At 45.6% G+C, this 21,604-nt stretch overlaps 1 protein-coding gene across 6 annotated transcripts in view; it reads right to left on the bottom strand.

Annotated features, from left to right (window-relative positions):
- The window catches only part of LOC137432279 (apoptosis-stimulating of p53 protein 1), a 148,399-nt gene that overhangs the window by 76,055 nt on the left and 50,740 nt on the right, over window positions 1-21,604 (bottom strand). The window contains exon 1 of one of the 6 annotated variants that reach the window (XM_068124106.2): window positions 19,127-19,262. The exons of the other annotated variants lie outside the window; for them this stretch is intronic. Coding sequence (XP_067980207.2) covers window positions 19,127-19,240 — 114 coding nt within the window. The 5' untranslated portion in view covers window positions 19,241-19,262. Of the gene's footprint in view, window positions 1-19,126; window positions 19,263-21,604 lie in introns of those variants that run through there. 6 annotated transcript variants of the gene reach the window in all.

The following is a 21,604-nucleotide window of genomic DNA, read 5'->3' as shown; positions in this document are numbered from 1 at the left end:
AATTTTCATAAACTTGGAGTGAATGAATCCATGATCAGACGTTGGAGAAAGCAGAGGGACGAACTTTCTCGCTGCAAAAAGTCAACAAAGGCTTTCAGAGGTAGGAAATGCCGATGGCCCGAACTGGAAGACGAACTTGAAGACTGGGTTAACACACAGAGAGTGGATGGTCGGGGTGTTTCTACTGTTCAGATTAGACTCAAAGCAAGATCGATCGCTGCAGAAAAGAAAATAGAAGAATTTCAGGGCGGGCAGTCATGGTGTTTCAGATTTATGAAACGCAAAGGTCTTTCTGTCAGAGCACGAACGACTCTCTGTCAACAACTCCCTCCTGACTTCGAAGAAAAAATCGCAAACTTTCGGAACTACACGCAGGAGAAAATAGCAGAGAACGTCATTGCTCCGCAGGACATAATTAATATGGATGAGGTCCCTCTGACCTTTGACCTACCTCTCAATCGGACTGTACACAAAAAAGGCAACCGTGATTGAATTTGTGCTTTGCGCGCGTCTGACAAGTTTCTGTGGCTGTCGAGTTTCTCACTTTTTGTGGTTAATAAATGGTTGCGGCTTATAAACCAGTGCGGCTTGTGTGTGTTTAAATTCCAGTTTTAAAAAAAAATTAGGGGATGCGGCTTATATAACGATGCGCTCAATAGTCCGAAATTTACGGTATATATATATATATATATATATATATATATATATATATATATATATATATATATATATATATATATATATATATATATATTTATATATATATATATTTTTATATATATATATATATATATATATATATATATATATATATATATATATATATATATATATATATATATATATATATATATATATATATATATAAAAGAAAGTTTTTGTTTCTTTATTTGTTTGTTTGTCTGCGCAAACTAATCTCCTGAACGGTGAACGAGGAGGAAATTAGAGGAGGAAACCTCTAATACAAAAAAATGTCAGGACGGGCCCCGGGAAGGTTTTAGACTAGGTGGCGAGGCCGGTCGAGGCAGCTTCGGCCGGGCTGGGCCCATTTCGCAATTAAAAGCTGAGCTGAATTATAGTCCTCAATTTTCTACGGCCACGAGTAAAAGCTGAATTATAGGAGTAAATTCATTAAAAAAGAACCAAAAATGTCGGGACGGGCCCCGGGAAGGTTATAGGCTAGGTGGTGAGGCTGCTTCGGCCGGGCTGGGCCCATTTCGCAATTAAAAGCTGAGCTAAATTATAGTAGTCAATCTTCTATGGCCGCGAGTAAAAGCTGAATTATAGTAGTAAATTCATTCAAAAAGAACCCGGGCAACGCTGGGTGCTTTCGGCTAGCAATATATATATATATTGTTGCGGATATGAGGATTGTGTTTTTTTATTGTGTTGTATTGTATAGTAAATTGTTGTAAATATCACCCTCTGTAAAATGTAATGATTCCTTGTAAATACCTCCGTAGTGTGAAGGTCAAAGGGCGTCTCGGTAGTTATTCCATAAACACCACATTGCAGGACACGATAAAACCCTTGTTCAGTAGCTTATATCTTATTATGTGTCTTAGGGTAAGGCTGTGTCTCCCATTAATTTAAATACTCCATTGCACCAAGTGAAATAAGAGTAGATCCCCTTTCATTTCATTTCAATGGCCAACTGCATTTTGGGCGGTTTTCTTCAACCACCATTGGCCACGAGGCAGGGTTGGGAAAGAAGGGCGTGTCTCCACCTCGTCATAGAGGGGAGGAGTGAGCCAGCTCCGAACAACCAACCGAGCACGAGGGGTTTGGTTTGAGAGGGCGGAGGAAGAGCGATCGGGGAGGTTCGCAAAGGTTCAAGGGTGGGGCGATATATAGCCCATGAGAGACGCCCCCAGGAGAGATGAGTCCAAGGAAAGAGCTGGGTCGTCAGAACAGAGCGCGTAGAGAGGTCCATGACAAGAGCTGAGTTGGTCGTCAGGGGTGGTCAGTGGTTGCGTTGAGTGGTTGCGTTGAGTTGTCGGTGGAGAAAGAGTGGTTGGACCAAGAAAGAGAGAGGAGAGAAGCCGTCACGCCAGACCCCCCACCAGCGCGTCGGCTCCACCAAGCAGCTCCGACCCGTGATCCCGCGCACACGACAGGCTCGGTGGCATCAGCGGCCGTCGAGGTCCAGCCCGACGTCCCGTGCGGGATCAAGCTCCAGCCAGCTCCGTGCCGTCCTCCCCCTCCAGCCACACACCTCCTTCCAGCCAATTCCTATCATCATTCCCCGTGTGAGTCGTCTTTGTTTGTTCGGTCCTGGGTAGTAAGTAAGCCTGTTAGATAAGCTAGTATTTTCCCTGTGTCTCTAAAAGCTTCTGTATATTATTTTATTATCTTTCCTTCTCCTTGGTTACTTTGAGCCTGTAAATAGTAATAAATAGTAATCGTATTTCAAACCTTTCTTTGCCTTCGTCTTCCTTTTCTTCACATCCGTGTCGTCTTAGTCTTTTCCCGATTGAATAGCGGTGGCGCGATACGGCCAACGTTTGGGTAGATCTGGTTTAGTCGGGGAACAACTGTTCGGCCGCGGTTATACCTCCGCTCGGTAAAAATAACATCCTAATCCGCGGACCGCAACAATATATATACACATATATACACAATCACCAAAGCAAAATTCTGGGGCAAATGGTGGTTATTACTATTATTTTAGCAATGTTTCACAGTCCGAAAACATTATTCCAAGCCAAAGATAAGAACAAGAGAATGCACAATAACGAAAAGTACAGTGAATCAAATTCAGCATTAATGGATGGCGAGGCTGCACGAACATTTCAGAGCAAAATGAAATGCAAGAGAGCAAGCTAAACTTGTACAATAATTGAAAAGATGAGGATTATTTGTGGGTGGGGCTGGAGAGTTAAAAAAAATCCACTACATCAGAACCTGTCAGGCCAGATCGACTCACCACAACACAAGGCGTCATTAAAATATCACAATATCCATGTGGGACGAATTCACAACAGAGGATGCAATTAAAAATATTAAAAATAAAAAGGGTTGCTAAATAAAAATCGAGTCAGACATCAGCCTGTCATTGGAGCAATTACGTTTTAAATTATACAAATGCAAGTATGGTACAACTCAAAAGGTTAGAATTAAACATGCAAGGTATTTTAGAATACAATACCAACAATAACATTTAATTGCTTAAATTTTCAAATGGAATAACCTACATAGTGGTGTATATATAGGTAGGTGCTCTACAAAAGCTGGGTAAATAAAACAATATGATAATATTAAATTAAATATTGGCACTGTGTGTTGCCCGTCATGGCTGAGGGTGGCCACTCACACGTGACATGCAAACATCTGGGTACACAAATGTGTTTGTCGTGTAGGAGCTGCTGCCCACACACTCAAGCAACCATACTCGGAGACAGCAAGCAGTAAAACCTGGTATCAAGGAATGTCTGGAAAGAATGGACTTCCAACCACTCACAGTTTAGAGTATTTTCTCGATTTGACTTGTCGTTTTGCCATAAGGAGTTCATGATCTGTCTCAGTCTGCACATGGTAGAGTAGTGGCATATTACACAGCACATCCTCACTTTCTGTTGATTAGAATGTAGTCAATCTGATTTATATGTTGTCCATCAGGTGAAGTTCATGTGTACAGTCTGCGCTTGGGATGTTATCTCCAACACCCAAGGTGCACCCCTGTCTGTTTGTAGGTGAGTTGGATGTCTCAAAAAGTTAAGGACAGATTCGGCCGAAGGTTGGTGGACATGTTGCGTGTTTGACAAGGACGAATTGATTACATTTTGGTGAATATCAGGATTTGGATCCCGATACGAAAATGTTTAATAAAAATTTTAAGTGATTCTTCATTATTGAGACATAGGGCCAAAAGCAATACATAGCACGATATTTCAACAAAACGATATGTCCACAAAAATATGGACAGCTTATGACAAAAACGTAGTGGAGGAGTTGGGTAGGTGACAATAAGCCGATTAGATAATGGAGGTTCGATCAGATCCGATTATCAGTGGATACAAAACGTAAAATGTTCAGCCTGGTGGAGGTATGCATTCTACCGAGTGCTGTTTTGTTTGAACCATGTTTTTGCAATGATGAGAGCATTCTCCACACAGAAATCCAACATTCGCTTCCCTGGCCCATTTTGGATACCAAGTCCGTGCTTTCCTGTAATCCCTGGTGCTCCTGCTTCTCCAATATTTGCATTGCAGTCTCCCATAATAATTAAAACATCTCCTTTAGGCACCTGTTCTACCAGTTCCTGCAACTTTCCATAAAACTGCTCCACATTTTCTCAATCTGCTGCAGAAGCTAGAGCATATATCTGAGTAATGATGGTGATCACTGGTTGTTCTTTCAACCTCACTGATATTAACCTATCATTGATTGGGTTGTGTCCCAGTACGGACTCTGCCATCTTATTGCAAATCACTGTCACTCCGTTTATTTTACAAGTTTCGTGACCAGAAAATAACAATTTGTAATCGTCAGATTGAAATTGTCCATCTAAGTTCATGTATCCCCAAAATTTCAGTTATTATCCTCTCCATCTCTCTCTCTTTATAAAATCGAACTTTCCCCCAATCCTATAGGATGACACCAGCAGCAACAACAACAACAACAACAACAACAAAAACAACAACTGCGTGTTCTGTAAGATCATCTTCATTGAGATTCACATGCAATAAATTTGTGAAGTACAACATGCTGTCTTTTGATTAAACCCACACCAGCGAAGCGAAGTGATCGGTGGGAACGTTTAGCAGGAATTAAAACGATGACCAAGCCAAGGGCACAGATGAAAGCCCTGTGTGCAATTCTAACCTCAACTACCCGGGATATTCAGGCTAAGCCCACATGCTCGGAACACTGTGCTTGCTAAAATTTCAGTTCGGAAACTTCCCATTTTATTTCTCTATACAACATTGAGGCTCATGGAAGGGCGAGGATTTCTCAATTTACCATACCACCTATCCCTCCACCTCTAATATGCAGCAGGTCACTAAGATTAGTTTTTCACAAATTTTTTGCAACTCTCTCAAGCTCAAATGATTCTTTTTAGTTGGGTTTGTGCAGGTTCTAAACAGCACAAATAGCTAGTCACGCACAGGCATTCAAACTTTCCGTCTGTACACATTTTCCAGGAATCCTATTACATCTCTTAATAATTAAAAACCTAAAGAGATTAAATTCCTGTTCAAGAGATTCAGAGTTGGCTTGTTAGTTTTCCCCATTAGAGCTCCTAGCTCATGATGCAGGGAAAGCAGGATTCAAATCCCATATAGAAAATGTGTTTAATCCTAGTAAATCATGTAAAATTACATTAACAATAACAATTTTACATATAATGTATATATACAGGGTGTCCAGAAAGTCCTGTGCAACTTTTAAAACTTTTGATGTACAAATGATAGAAACAAACTATAAATGGTGCATGAACGCATCAAGTCTTGTTAATGTTTTTATCAATATTGTTGTTATTGCCAGTATTAAACCCCCAATTCCCCTGGGTCTCTTGACGAGTTGGCATTTCTGATGAGGCAACTTCTACATTGGTGGTAAAGTCAACCACTACAGTTACCACATTTGGTTCCCAAACTATGACGATTAAATCTTCCTCATATCACATTGTACCAGCAAGACTTGGCTCCTTGTCACTCTGCTTCGAATGTGCGACAGTTCTTGAATGATGTCTTCCAGACAAGTGGATCAGTAATCAGTAGTTCTGGACCAATTGCTTAGACAACTCGTTCTCCTGACCTGTCCCAATTGGACGACATTTTATGGGAGCATGTAAAACTGGTGTGTATTTATCAAAAGCACATTCTTCATATGAACTTCAGGCTAAGATTATAAATGCATTTTTTGAAATAACTCAGGAGCAACTGGAGAAAGTTTTCACCAAGTTGGATAAATCGGATTGAAGGATGTATTACGAAAGATAGCAGGTATGCTGAAGCCTAAACATTTGAACTGTATTGATTAAAAAAACAAATTTACTTTATGAATTTTCCTTTCATGCACCATTCAGTTACCCTCGCCTGAGGAGAGGGTATTGCATTTGAGTCCGTTTGTCTGTTTGTCCACACAGAATAAATATGATTTTCTCTGCAACCGTTGGTCCGATCGACAGGAAATTTTCACCATAGGTGCAACTCCACTTGTATCATTTTTTAATGATAACTACGACGTCATAGGTCACGTGGTTCGGCCGCCATCTTGGAAAAACCGAAAAACTTTGCACCTCTATATCTCAGAAAGCGCTGAATAGAAAAAATTGAGACATGGCTCACTGTAAAGAACTCTCCATGGGGAATAAAATATGTGAATGATGTCATAGGTGCCTCCATTATGACGTCATAATTCGACAAGTACAAAACTTCATCCGATCAAGATGAAATTTCTTGAGCGTCATGTAGGCATAAATTGGTGGAAGGAAAAAATAATGATTTATCGGTCACGATAAAGTCATCGGTCACGTGGTTCGGCCGCCATATTTGTTTCAACACAAAAGCCTTAAAAACCACTGAAAATACATCCTGGCGAGGGTTTGCAATCTCTGATTGCTCTTTTTCTTGTTTGTTTATATTATGTGTCCATCAAAAGTTATAAAGGTTAAAAGATGCACAAGTACTTCATGGACACCCTGTATTATGTAGTATGTGTGTGATATAATATATATAATACACACACACACACATATATATATATATATATATATATATATATATATATATATATATGTATATATATATATATATATATATATGTATATATATATATATATATATATATATATATATATATATATATATATGTATATATATACATATATATATATATATATATATATATATATATATATATATTGTTGCGAATATGGAATTTGGCCTCCATATCCGCTTGTAAATATTCCCCTATTTTCTCCAATACTCCCCAACTTTCCCCAATCCCCCATTCCCTAGTCCCATTGCATGTAAATAACACTCAGTAGAGCCGACCTTCCCCTTATTCCCCCATTAAATGTCGTGCCCAGGTCCACCGCACCACACGTAGACAACTTTCGGACATCTTGCTAGTTATTCTTAATCTATGTCAGTTAAGGACTCGTTTCCATTAATTCTGACTCTTCGTTGCACCAGAATGTGATTATATGGCATCAGTAGTGAGTTTAGGACCTTTCCCATACCTCCTTCCATCTTCTTCCCCAACAATTACAACAACAACAGAGGAGATGGCGGCGGCGCGGGGGAGGATGCGTCCTCACACCGGCTCGATTAGCGCCATTGACCACGCGCTCCACGGGGTTACCACGGAGGGGCTGGCTGTCAGCTCCTCCTCAAGGGCGGAGCCTGGTAACCCCCCGCACCCAATCAGAAGGGCGGACCGATTCCATCTGGGGCGGCGCTAGCGAGCCGAGGGCGTGTGACTCCCCGCCGGATATACGTGGCGACTTAGCGGACGTGAAAAGAGATGCGCCCCCAGCTGGAGAAAGAGGTACCTGCGAGCGCTGAGTCAGATGCGCCCCGCCTGAGAAAGAACGTTGCCTGCGATCGCTGAGAGAGAAAGACCCGCCTGAGAAAGAACGTCCCCTCCGAGCGCTGTGACCTTCCCGCATCTTTGGACCGGACTGTACCCTGCTTTGAGCCAAGAGTGCACCTTGAGCCATCGATACCCGCTTTCCTGCCATCAACCCCCGTGTGAGTCAGCCGTTGTCCCGTTTACCTGTCGTCTGTCTAGGGTTAATATAAGAGTGTGTCTAAGTGCCTGTCTTTCTATGATGTACCTCTCGTCCCTGTAATCTAACCTTTCCGTACGAATATAATTGAGAATTGAAACATTGGTGTCGTATGTCATTGTAAGCCAGCCGTGTGTCTTCTTTTCCTTTATTGAGCCAGCGTGGCGCGGCTTCGTCAACGTTCGAGTACAATCGGGTAATTTGTGCGGACACGACGGCCATTCCGCTCGGCCCATCTTAACATCAAAGTCGTGTCTGTAACAATTGGTTGTCAGGAGTTGGATTCGAACCTGGGACTAAATTTATTTAGCCCAAATTTTGGACACCAATTGTGTTAGTACGGTAACAATTGGTGTCGAGGAGTGAGATTCGGACCCGGGACTAAATTAGTTAGGCCCAAATTTTGGGAGGGAAAATCGATTCGGAGCGCGTACTGCGCTCGACAAAATCGATTCGGAGCGCGGTCCCGCGGTTACTGCGCTCGCCGAAATTATAACGAAAAAAAAAAAATAAATTTGGATTTGTTTTACGAAACTCGAATTTTGCAAGTCGCGCTATGGCGGATCAAGACGGCTGGGGTCCGGTAGGGGAGAGTGAAGCAGGGTCGGTCCAGGACCAAATTGAGACACGTGAGGAGAGCGAAACAGTGAGGGTAGCAAGCACGCAAAATGGCGCCTCGCTGGTCACCGCGCCGGCGACCGTGGCAGCGCCCCCGGTGGATTGGAACTTGTTTTTTATACAAATGAAGGCCCTTATGGCCCAGAATAATGAAGAAATGGCAAACAGGTTGGGGAACCGGATGGATGCTCAGGGTGAGCGATTGGAGGACCAAATGGGGGTAATGGGGAACCGGATGGATGCTCAGGGTGAGCGATTGGGAAACCAAATTGAAGAAACAACGAACGGAATGAGGGCCGATAGAGAGGCAAGGGAGCAGAGGGACAGAGACCGCGGGTTGGGCGAAAGGGTCCCAGGAGTGCGCGAGGAGGTGAGGCACTGTAAGGAGCACATGGAGAAGGAGGTGAGAAAGGGGACGGTAAAGTTACAAGGGGGCATAGAGGTCCTGACGCAGGAGGTGGAACAGCTGACGGAGGGACAAAAAGAACTAATGGAGCAGGTTCAAAGGAACACTGCGGTATTAGGAGGGTTAAAAGTGACACAGAAAGAACTAAAAGACGACTTGATAGCGACGAAGAGGGAATGTCAGATGGTACGTGAGGGACTGACAACGAGGTTGGACGAGGTGGTAGAGGTAATGGAGACGAAGGACCGGCAGGTGAGGACGCACCTGGAAACGGTCAAGGTAGCCTTAGAGGACGAGCTTGAGGAGACGTACCGGGGAATGAAAGAGGTGAAGCAGAAACTAGAAGAAGTGGAAGAAGGGATGAGTGAAATTAAGAAGCGACGGAGAGGGGATAAGAAAGAGATAAAAGAGGAGATAAAAGAATTGGTCCAAAGTCTGTGTTTGGATCGTGATGATGTGCTCATTAACCGGATGAGGGATTCGCAGGTGATGGAGGAGAAGCGAAGAGGAAGAGGACCCGGTGTAAGTGGTGACCAATATGGTCGTGCGTATGATGCGCCAGGAGATTTAATAAGCTTGGGGGTCGAGATAGACCCGGGTGTTCGTGAGAGGCCGTTGGTGAAGTGTGCGACAGGTCTGGTGTGCGAAAAAGGAGGTGAGCGAGAAAGTCCGACTCTGGGGTGTGTGAGGAAAAAGTGCGTGCCAAGGAGTAGTGAGGGTGCTGGCGAGAGTGAGTCGGTCGTAGCGCGTGTGCGAGGGAGCACGTGGAAGCGCGGTGTGGTGAGTGTTGCAGAGGGTGTGACGGGAGAGTGTGCGCGAGAAAGGTGTGTGACGGACAGGTGCATGAGGAAAGAGTGCGCTGTCAGAAGTAAGGAAGAGTGTCCACCTGTGGTGAGTGTTACAGAGGGTGTGACGGGAGAGTGTGCGCAGGAGTGTGCGCGAGAAAGGTGTGTGACGGACAGGTGCATGGGGAAAGAGTGTGCTGTCAAGAGTAAGGGTGAGTGCGTTGTCAAGAATGGAGGTGAGAGTAGTGAGAGTGACAAGGAGAGTGAGTTGGTTGTGACAGGTGAGCGAGGATGTACACCTGGGATGGAAGGATGCACACCTAGAATGGTAGAGCGTGAGTGGGAATGCACGCTGGAGTTGGTGGTGAGGCACGTGGTTGGGTGTGCGAATGAGAGCACACCTGTGATTGTCACAGAGGAGGTGACTGAGGAGGGGGCGCGAAGAGGTGTTTTGGTGAGGTGTGCGACCAACGAATGTGTGCCAAAGTGTTCGGTGGTCAGGTGTGTGACCAAGGCTGTGAGTGGAATGGGTGTACCTGGGTGTGTAAGGAAAGGTACGAGGAGCATGGGCACGGCGGGATGTGTGAGCAAGGAACGGGCTGCGGGGTGTAAGCGTCCAGGTGAAGCATCGACGTTAGATGGGGTAGAGTTGAGAACGACTTATAGCCGAATCGGGCCCTCGGTGCGTGCTGGGCCTCGCTTTGAACGGCCGCGTCCAGGCTCCACTGGGCGGAGCTGGCAGCCCGATAGGAAGGGTCGTTATGGCGACCACGTTTTGTTGAGACGTGCCGGCAGGTCGAGATCGGGACATTGGATGGCTCCACGCCGAGGTGATGCGTGGGATCTCGGCCCGGGTAAGCCCCCGTCCCTGCACCGAGTGCCGGACGCATCCAGCCGCTGGCACAAAACAACCAGCATCCATTGCTTGGCTTTACGCAGCCGGGCTTTGGACAGGGATTGGCGCACCGAGAGGTATTAGTGAGTAGACTGGGTGATGAGGTTAGTGTTTTGGCCCCAAAATTAGAGAAAAACAAAATTTGATGATTGGCAAGGGATTGGCAGTAGTGATTGGCAGATGATGGGTAGTGATTGGCAAATTTTTGATTTGTTGAAATTTGATGTGCAAAATTGGTAGTGAGAGACCCCCGATGTGGTGGGATGGCATCCCTGCCACCCTTCCCATGTGTGGGGGCAAAGGAGCAATAGTTTATGGGGTGTATGGCAGTGAAAACTAGCCCGGGTGGGTTAGGTTATATTGTAGGGATCTAGAAGAGATTGACATTAGGTAACGTTAAGTTTAGTTAGTGACTGATACCTGTAGTGGGGACGCAGGTAGATTAGTGTGGATTATAATGACGTGGGAGCGCAATAGTTTAAAGGGACGACTGGGAAGCGCAAGTTTCAGAAGGGAGTAGTTAGCTGAGATGATGCCGTGTGTGTGTGAGGATGGAACAGGTGTGATTGCACAGGTGTGCAACTGGACAGGTGTGTGGAGCAGTGTATGAGTAGTGAGTGTGTGGATCAGCGCGAATGCGCTTGGGGAGAGAAGGGTGCAGGTGGCACCAGGTGTGAGAGCACAGGTGTGCAAGTACAGGTGTGTGGAGAGAGTTGGAGTAAGTGGTACGGAGTGGTGTGCATGGTGCGAAGGTGTGGATGGGGGAAGAGTGGACCCTTTTCACGAGTACCCGGGGCGGGTAGTGTAAGTGTTAGGTAGAGGGTACAGGTAAATTGTGGTTGGATATTGGCATCTGTGGTGCGGTTGCAGAATGGTGTTGTGAATGGGTGCATTAGTGTTGTGGAAATGGCTGGGCGTGTAGCCTGTTAGTGTGTGTAGTTGGTTGGGCACTCCACCACTGTGAGGATGTCGGCCAGGTGAGGCCGCAGGTGGGCTCTGGGAGCCGGTAGTTGTGAGTGGGTGCCTGAGGATCCCGGGTGTGGATCGGGCAGCCCAGTGCCAGAGAGGGCATTGAGTGGGGAGAGCGCCAGAGGGCCTTCCCCAGGTAGTTAGGTTAGAGTAAGGAGCAGGTAAGCTCGGAGGCAACTGCAGTGGTGGAGGTGTGCAGGTGGGTAGACCCACTGGGAGAGGTACACGCCACAGCCCAGAAATTGTGCGAGGGCACCGGGAGATGAATCGGGGGAGTGAGACCCCAAATTGAAGCGCACCACAGTTTGGCCAATGGGAATTGGTTTTTAGAACCCATAGTGTAAGAGGGCCAATGGTTTGGCCGGAGAAAGACCCCGGGTAGTGTAAAGTTGTTAAAGTCATTTAGGAGATAGTTAGGATTGATGAACCTGTCGCACCATACGCAGCCACTTACCTGTGGTGATGATGATGACTCCACACCTGTGTTTTCTTTGTTTTGTTGCAGGAGATGAATCGCTGTGTGGGTTTGTGAGACGCATCACGACGTGGATGAGACATTGGGGTGATTCCATCTCTCCCTCCCTAGGAGGGACTGATGATGAATTGGTAATGGCAAATTATGATGTTGAGTTGGAGATGGCAAATTTTGATGAGAGTTGAAAATGGCAAATTTGATTGGTTAGGAGGGAGAGAAGACGAATTTGGTTTATGGGAGGAACGGGGAAGACAGTAGGGATGTTTGTTGATTTGTAAAGTAGATGTTTATGGGTAGTGTTGTGTTTTGTGGATACAGTAAGGGGTAAGGGAGGGGCCATGTAGGTTACCTGGTGGGGGGGGGGGGGGGGGGCGTACGATAGGAACGTACCTGTCTCACCTGGTTCCCATGTGCCCCCAGTGTGCATCACCTTACATTGCGTGCACTTTTGCGCCCTTACCACCTTACTCACTTGTCTGCTTCTTTTGTCTCCCACCTCCGAGGATCTGGCTTTGGGGTAGAGAGAGAGGAGAGAGAGGTGCTGGCTGCGCAGTTGTGGGCCTGCACTTTCGCTGTTTGCTGCCGGGATCGATACACCATATGGACCGCAATGTTTGTGGCCACCCACAATGGACCGCAGTTCGTTTGCGGCCAAGCACCACCCGGGGATGGACCTATGGGTCAACGTGGCACCTATGCCATACAGGTGAACCACTTTTAGTTAACACCAAGTGCACCACAAGAAGAGCAAGAGACACCTGCAGGGTTAGGGGTTGTCGAATTTATTTTTATTCCGATGAACAATGGTGACTGCACCGATTGGTGGTGGGGTGGTGCTTTTGATGCTCGGGAAGGGTGCTCTGCACGTTATTAAAGGCCGTCGGCCACAGAGCACTCGTGGGTTGGTGTATCGATGTTGGCAAGCGCGCTCTCTCTATGCATAACATCTGCATGTGTTCCTCCAAAAACAGGTCCTGGATCGTAGTGTAAATAGCAGCGTAGTCGTGTAAATAATGCTCCCTACCGGCTGTATGTTTAGTTTGCGAATTCTTTCCGGATTCGGTTATCCTGTGGGTGTGTTTCTGTGAGGAGAAGGGTGCAACGTCGCAGGGGGACATATTTACTCATTTGTGAACATCTGTAAAACTGTCGCACTCAGGGTAGAGTTAATAGTAGAGGGAACTACATTGCGTGCCACACTAAAGTAGGTAAAAATTTATCGGGTCGGGACGCCCCGAGGGTAGAGAAGGGTGCAATGTTGCGAATATGGAATTTGGCCTCCATATCCGCTTGTAAATATTCCCCTATTTTCTCCAATACTCCCCAACTTTCCCCAATCCCCCATTCCCTAGTCCCATTGCATGTAAATAACACTCAGTAGAGCCGACCTTCCCCTTATTCCCCCATTAAATGTCGTGCCCAGGTCCACCGCACCACACGTAGACAACTTTCGGACATCTTGCTAGTTATTCTTAATCTATGTCAGTTAAGGACTCGTTTCCATTAATTCTGACTCTTCGTTGCACCAGAATGTGATTATATGGCATCAGTAGTGAGTTTAGGACCTTTCCCATACCTCCTTCCATCTTCTTCCCCAACAATTACAACAACAACAGAGGAGATGGCGGCGGCGCGGGGGAGGATGCGTCCTCACACCGGCTCGATTAGCGCCATTGACCACGCGCTCCACGGGGTTACCACGGAGGGGCTGGCTGTCAGCTCCTCCTCAAGGGCGGAGCCTGGTAACCCCCCGCACCCAATCAGAAGGGCGGACCGATTCCATCTGGGGCGGCGCTAGCGAGCCGAGGGCGTGTGACTCCCCGCCGGATATACGTGGCGACTTAGCGGACGTGAAAAGAGATGCGCCCCCAGCTGGAGAAAGAGGTACCTGCGAGCGCTGAGTCAGATGCGCCCCGCCTGAGAAAGAACGTTGCCTGCGATCGCTGAGAGAGAAAGACCCGCCTGAGAAAGAACGTCCCCTCCGAGCGCTGTGACCTCCCCGCATCTTTGGACCGGACTGTACCCTGCTTTGAGCCAAGAGTGCACCTTGAGCCATCGATACCCGCTTTCCTGCCATCAACCCCCGTGTGAGTCAGCCGTTGTCCCGTTTACCTGTCGTCTGTCTAGGGTTAATATAAGAGTGTGTCTAAGTGCCTGTCTTTCTATGATGTACCTCTCGTCCCTGTAATCTAACCTTTCCGTACGAATATAATTGAGAATTGAAACATTGGTGTCGTATGTCATTGTAAGCCAGCCGTGTGTCTTCTTTTCCTTTATTGAGCCAGCGTGGCGCGGCTTCGTCAACGTTCGAGTACAATCGGGTAATTTGTGCGGACACGACGGCCATTCCGCTCGGCCCATCTTAACATCAAAGTCGTGTCTGTAACAATATATATATATATATACATATATATATATATATATATATATATATATATATATATATATATATATATATATATATACACACTCAACCCTCGGCTATCGCGAACTCAGCTATCGCGTTTATCTGCTATCGCGGCTACCTAAAAAACTGCACAAACACGACTATCGCGCCCCAAATACGCGCTATAGCGCACCGGAAATGGTGGGGAAAAAAAAAAAAATCAAACAGTCCGGGTGCTACGTCATCACCGAGCGTTGGGTGATTCACGTGCTGATTGGTTGTGACGTCAGGATGTCAGGAGCACTGTGATTGTCCGCCCGGCGCCATTCAAGTGCGCGTCGCCTCAGAGTGAATACTGTATGTACTGTAATAGCAGTGTCTAAACCTTTTTTTTGTGATATAACAATGGCCGATATACCCCGACCCCGACCCCCCACCATTGCCCAGCCTAATGCAGCGGCACCTGCAAGGGAAATCAAGAAGAGGAAGAACTTAACTTACGCTCAGAAATGCGAAATTGTGCAGTTGATCGACAATGGTGAAACAAAGCGAAGTGTTGGAAAGAAATTTGGGATAAATGAGTCAACAGTGCGAGGTATTTACCAAAACCGTGACCATAACAGCGAAGCAAGGTGCTCCTTTATTAATAAGGCACTGGCAGGTTACGAGGAGCAGTATCACGCCCACATCAACTCCCTCCGCCAATGCCAGATCACCGAATTCTTACGGCGTCGCAACGAGGCACAGCCCTCTGTCTTTGACGAGCCCTCTGACGTTGAGGGCTTCTCTGGTGCTACAGCTGACGCAATCCTGGATGAGTTAGAGGCACGTAGGGGTGGTCAATAAGACTCCACCCAAGCCTGGGAACCTACCCAACCATCTAAGCCCCTCATCGTCCCCAAAAAGTAAATAAAATGGTTAAAGAAAGTACTTTTTTTATCATTTTATTTTTATTTACATATTGTGATTCTTGTTTTAATGTTTCTTTATATGTAAATGTTTCTTTATATGGTAGAAACACTTGGTAAAAAAAATGGCAAAAATAGGTTAAATATGTGGTCAACTTGGGGGTCCTGGCACCAATTAGAATTATTACCATACGTTCTTCAGTTCGGCTATCGCAATTTCGGCTAACGCGCACCGATGGCGGCACCAATTAGGCGCGATAGCCGAGGGTTGAGTGTGTGTATATATATATATATATATATATATATATATATATATATATAAATATAATGAATCCATTTTTAGTTCTCCAACCTTTAATGAGCAAACAAACAACTGCTCGACGTTTCGATCAGCAACACGGATAAACGTGCATCCACTGACCTTTCTCAAGAGTAAAGCAAAACAACTCTATACCCTCCCTTATATAAGGGGAAAAAGGGGTGGGGACACCGAAACCACCAATCAATACCATTCTGGAACAACTCGTGCCATTCAAATTTAAACCGTACATCAAAACCGTTGCACCACTGAAACCACACCTCTGGATGTTACATCAAAACAACCGTTAAATCACACGTTGAATCAAACAAAACGTAGAATAATTCAAATAAATCGATGAAAAATAAACAACATGATTGGTAATAATTTATATGCTTGGTGGCGCAGTTTCTCTGGTACGTTTCTGCATGAGAGGGCCAAAAGCTAGTGGTAAGTCCAACACCTCCTCTGTGAGCGACACAACAGACTCCTCCACATGCCAATTAACTTGATGTGATCCTGATTATTTCAGAATAAAATCAGCTGTTCCTGTAGGTTTTCTCTGCTGGGCAGTGCATTTCACAGCAAAGACAACCATGAGCACCAGGGAACTTTCACAAGACCTCCTAGATAAAATTGTGGAAAGGCACAGATCAGGGGATGGAAGAAAAAAAAAAGAACCACCTTTAGAGGCCATTTTTCCCCGCAGAGCAGGGGTTGGCCTTTTTTGGGCACTGTGGTCCCCTTTTTGAAGCAATGTTTTATGGCCGGATGCCCTTCCTGCCGCCAACCCTGTTAGTCACCTATTGTGACACACAGGGAATTACCAGTGAACTGGTACTCAATATGCCGACCTCAGAAGGATGACAGGCTGAGCCAACCCCCCTGGTGTTAATTCAACGATTGACCGGGATTCGAACCCAGGATCCTAGGATCCCAAGCCAGCACCCTAACTGCTAAGCCAACACCAGGCTAATACGAGGGGATGGGTATAAAAATATTTCAAAGGCCTTGAATATCCCTTGGAGCACAGTCAAGACAATCATGAAGTGGAAGGCGTATAGTACCACCAATACCCTGCCTAGATTAGGCCGTCCCTCCAAACTGGATGCCAATCAAGGAGGCGACTGATGGGAGAGGCCACCAGGAGGCCAATGGCAACTTTGAAAGAGCTACAGGCCTTCATGGCAAAGATTGGTTACTGTCTGCATGTGACACCAATATTCCAAGCACTCCATAAGTCTGGCCTGTATGGTAGGGTGGGAGGAAGGAAGCCATTACTCAAAAAATCCCACCTTAAGTCCCATTTGAGGTACTGGAAAAACCAATCTGGAGATTCTGAAGCCATGTGGCAAAACGTTTTGTGGTCTGACGAATCAAAGATGGAACTTTTTGGCCTAAATGCAAAACGTTATATTTTGCGCAAACCCAACACAGCACATCACCCAAAGAACACCATCCCTACTGATGCCATGTGACACCATCCCTACTGAAGCCATGCATCATGTTTGTTATGGGGATGTTTCTCATCAGCAGGGACTGGGGCTCTTGTCAGGATAGAAAGGAAAATGGATGGAGCAAAATACAGAAAAATCCGAAGAAACCTGCTGCCCTCTGCAAGAAAGCTGAAATTGGGACCGAATTTTACCTTTCAGCATGACAACGACCCGAAACACACAGCCAAAGCTACCCTGGAGTGGCTAAGGAACAAAAAGATAAATGTCCTTGAGTGGCCCTATCAGAGCCCCAACCTAAATCCAATCAAAAATCTGTGGCATGACTTGAATATTGCTGTCCATCAACATTCCCCACACAACTTGACTGAGCTTGAACAGTTTTGTACAGAAGAAAAGGCAAATATTGCCCAATCAAGGTGTGCAAAGTTGGTAGAGACCCATCCCAACAGACTCACAGCTCTAATTGCTGTCAAATATGCATCCACCAAGTATTAACTCAGGGGGGGGGGGGGGGGGGGGGGGGTGGACACTTATCCAACCAATATATCCTAGTTTTGTATTTTTAATTGATTTTCTGAAATTTGTAGAATTTGTTTTTCACTTTGAAGTTGTGGGTTACGATGTGTAAATAAAGGTGGAAAAAGTCTGATTTAATGCATTTTAATTCCAGGCGACAAGGCAACAAAAGGTGAAAATTTTGAAAGGGGGTGTAGAATTTCTAAAGGCACTGATGTGTGTGTGTGTGTGTGTGTGTGTGTGTGTGTGTGTGTGTGTGTGTGTGTGTGTGTGTGTGTGTGTGTGTGTGTATATATATATATATATATATATATATATATATATATATATATATATATACACACTTGTGTATATATAATTAATGTGTCATATATTTGTGACACACATACAATGAGAAGTAGTTTGACAGTGTGTGCTGAAAAAAATGACAAAACAAATACATTAACTGAGAATAGAGAGCATTAAAACACCATTTGGTGATGAAATGAAATGAGAAAATGAAATGTAGCATGTTTGAAAAATATGCATAACCATGCTTTAGGTATTCACAAAACTTTAGACTCAGATTCATTGAGGGTGCGGGTTGCATTTGGGTTAAAGCTGCTGTGCAAGCGATTACAGTTGGTTTTGATGGAGCAATAATGTTTACTTGAACGGAGAAGTTCAAAAATGTCATGGGCTGGGTGGAACTCATCTCTGATGATAGCTTTTGCTCTTTTCACTACTCGACTGGAGTATAGGCTCTCGATGGAAGGCAGATCACACCCAATCATTTTTACAAGCAGTCTTTACTATACTTTCGAGTTGGGATCAGTCGTCCCGCGTCGAGCTGCTATACCAACAGTGAAAGAACACTCTATCACTGTGCGATAGAACCTGATAAACCACAGGATGGCCGACACCAAAACTTTACCACCTTCTAAGTAAGAAAAACCGTTGCTGAGCCTTTTTCACACAGTGATAGGTGTTTATCTCCCACTTCAGGTCATTGGAACTATGTATGCCTAAAAATTTAAAAGAAGTGATGTGTGTGTGTTTATATATATATATATATATATATATATATATATATATATATATATATATATATATATACATACATATACACACACACACATCTCTATATATATATATATACATATATATATTATTATTATTATTATTATTATTTTTTTTTAGAAAAAGGCATTTCCAACCAGAAAGTAAAACTAGATCTACTCAGCAAATTTGAGCAAATAAGCAAGAGCAGACCCAGTCTTAAGTGGCGTTTCACCCACTTCACCGAAGGCTTCCTCAAGCTAATAGCCTCGGCACCTCCAGCCTCGACACGTACCAGGTTTTTATTCACAATGTAACTGCTTCCAGTCACGTGTTGGTTTTCGAGGTCAGCGGGATGTGTTTAATTTCGCAAAACACAAGCAAATAAACGTCAAAGCACATCATTGATGGGCTGCTCTGTTCTATTTTTATGACTTACATGTGACCTGTTGTATGAATGTGCGTGAACATGTGCGCGCTTGTTTGTGTTGTTGTGTTTCTGGGGCACAAACATGGGTGGTTTATGTCCATGTTGGATGTGATGAGGTGTGGGTTGTGTGATTTTTGGAGTTTCTGTTGGGTGTTGTACACACGTGAGTGTGGTGTTGGAGATCAAGTGTTGTTGTTTGTTGCTCACCTTATCCAGCTGTTTGTACCATCCAGTTTTTGCCATTTGGATGAGAGGTGTGGATTGTGTGGGCATGTCCACAGTCTCCCCAGTTAGACCCCTTCTCGGCTCTTCAAATGCCATGCTTCCAGTTTCAATGTGTCATCTGTTGGACGTCGTGTCATGGACACGGGTTGCATAAAAAAATACTTACATGTGATCGTGATCTGTTGTTGTGTGTGAGCATGTGGTGTTTGTTGTTGTTGTTGTTGTTGTTGTTGTTGTTGTTGTTGTGTTTCTGGGGCATGAACATAATAATAATAATTCATTTATTTTGTATAGCGCTTTTCAAGAAGCCCAAAGGCGCTTTGACAGAGTGGAAAACATAATGCATAACAATACATGAAAACAACAATTGCAAAAAGACAAGAATCAATAGGGAAATATTTAAAGCAAAAGGAGGGAGAAGGAGAAGAGATAGTCAGGGGTTAAATGCTGTGGGTTGAATGTTGAATGCAGTGTTGAACAGGTGGGTCTTTAGTGATGTTTTGAATGTGGTGAGTGAGGAGGAGTCTCTGATGGTGTGAGGTAGTGAGTTCCAGAGGGTGGGAGCAGCGATGGAGAAGGCCCTGTCCCCCCAGGATCTGAATTTGGTCCGGATGGAGGGGGTCAGGAGGTTGGTACCAGCAGAGCGGAGGTTGCGGGTGGGAGTGTGTCTGGAGAGGAGGTCAGCCAGGTAGGATGGGGCCAGGTTATGGAGGGCTTTGTATGTCAAGAGGAGGATTTTGTACTGGATTCTCTGGGGGATGGGGAGCCAGTGAAGCTTGTAAAGGACGGGGGTGATGTGGTCACGGGTCCGGGAATGGGTGAGTAGACGGGCAGCGGAGTTCTGAATGTATTGGAGTTTATTGGTGATTTTTGAGGGTGAACCATAGAGGAGGCTATTGCAGTAGTCCAGACGGGAGGTGATGAAGGCGTGGATGAGGGTTTCTGCAGCCGTGGAGGAGAGGGATGAGCGGAGACGGGCAATGTTTTTCAGGTGAAAGAAGGCTGACTTTGTGATCTGTTTAGTGTATTTGTCGAAGGAAAGGGTTTGGTCAAAGATGACGCCAAGATTCCGGATGTGAGGGGAGGTGGATACTGGGATACCGTCGATGTTGAGGGCAAAGTTATGGGTGGATTTTGTGAGCGTTTTTGGGCCAATGATGATTATTTCAGATTTATCACAGTTAAGCTTGAGGAAGTTGATTTGAAGCCAGGATTTTATTTCAGTGATGCAGTTTGTCAGGATAGAGTGGGTGTCGGTGGAGACGGACTTGGTGGAGATGAAAAGCTGGATGTCATCGGCGAAGCAGTGGAATTGGAGACCATGACGGCGGATTAAGTGACCGAGGGGGGACAGGTAAAGGATGAAGAGGAGGGGGCCAAGAACTGAACCTTGGGGGACACCTTGGGGGAGGGGAGCAGTGGGGGATTTGCAGTTATTGATGGAGATGAACTGGCGTCTGTCAGAGAGGTATGATTTAATCCAAGAGAGGGCAGTGCCGGTAACGTTAAAGGTGGATTCAAGTCGGGTGAGGAGGATGGTGTGATCGATGGTGTCAAAGGCAGCGCTGAGGTCGAGGAGGACGAGAATGTTGAGGTTGCCAGCGTCAGAGGAGAGGAGAAGGTCGTTGGTGATTTTGAGGAGAGCAGTTTCAGTACTGTGGTTGGAGCGGAATCCAGATTGGAATGTTTCATACAGGTTATTGGCAGAGAGGTGATGTTTGAGTTGAGTGGCTACAGCGCGTTCCAAAACTTTTGACAGAAAGGGTAGGTTGGAGATGGGTCTGAAGTTGTTTAGGGTGTCAGGGTTTAGACCAGGTTTTTTTAGAATGGGGGTAACAGCAGCAATTTTGAGGGAAGGTGGGACGATGCCTGTAGACAGGGAGGAGTTTATTGTTGCAATGATAAGTGGAGAGAGAGCAGGGAGGGAGGCCTTGACAAAGCTGGAGGGGATGGGGTCAAGAGTGCAGGTGGCAATTTTCATTCCTATGAGGAGTTCAGAGAGGTCAGTAGGGGAGATTGGGGAGAACCGAGACAGGGGATGGCAGGACAAGGGGGGGCAGGTGGTTGGAGGGGGAGCGGGTGCGGCGGTGGTCAAGCTGTTGTAGATGTCAATTTTGCGTTGGAAGAAAGAGAGCAAGGAGATGCAGTTGTCTACTGTGAATGACTGGGTGGTGGTGTTCAGGGGGCGGAGGAGTTTGTTTATTGTCGAGAAGAGTGCTTTTGGGTTTCCGGAGCCAGAGTGGATAATTTGAGAGTAGTAGGCGGAGCGGGCGCGGGAGAGGGCATCTTTGTAGTGTTGTAGGTGGTCCTTGTAGGCTTGGGAGTGAACTGTGAGACCCGTTTTATTGCGGAGTCTTTCAAGTTGGCGAGCACGAGTTTTCATCAGGCGGAGTTCAGGGGTAAACCAGGGAGCAGAATGGGTGAAAGAAACTGTTTTGGTTTTTACAGGTGCAAGCTGGT

Source organism: Myxine glutinosa, chromosome 1 (genome assembly GCF_964187855.1).
Source record: "Myxine glutinosa chromosome 1, kmMyxGlut1.1, whole genome shotgun sequence".
Lineage (NCBI taxonomy): Eukaryota > Metazoa > Chordata > Myxini > Myxiniformes > Myxinidae > Myxine > Myxine glutinosa.
The sequence above is the reverse complement of the archived record's forward strand: the minus strand, read 5'-3'. Positions and strand labels throughout refer to the sequence as shown.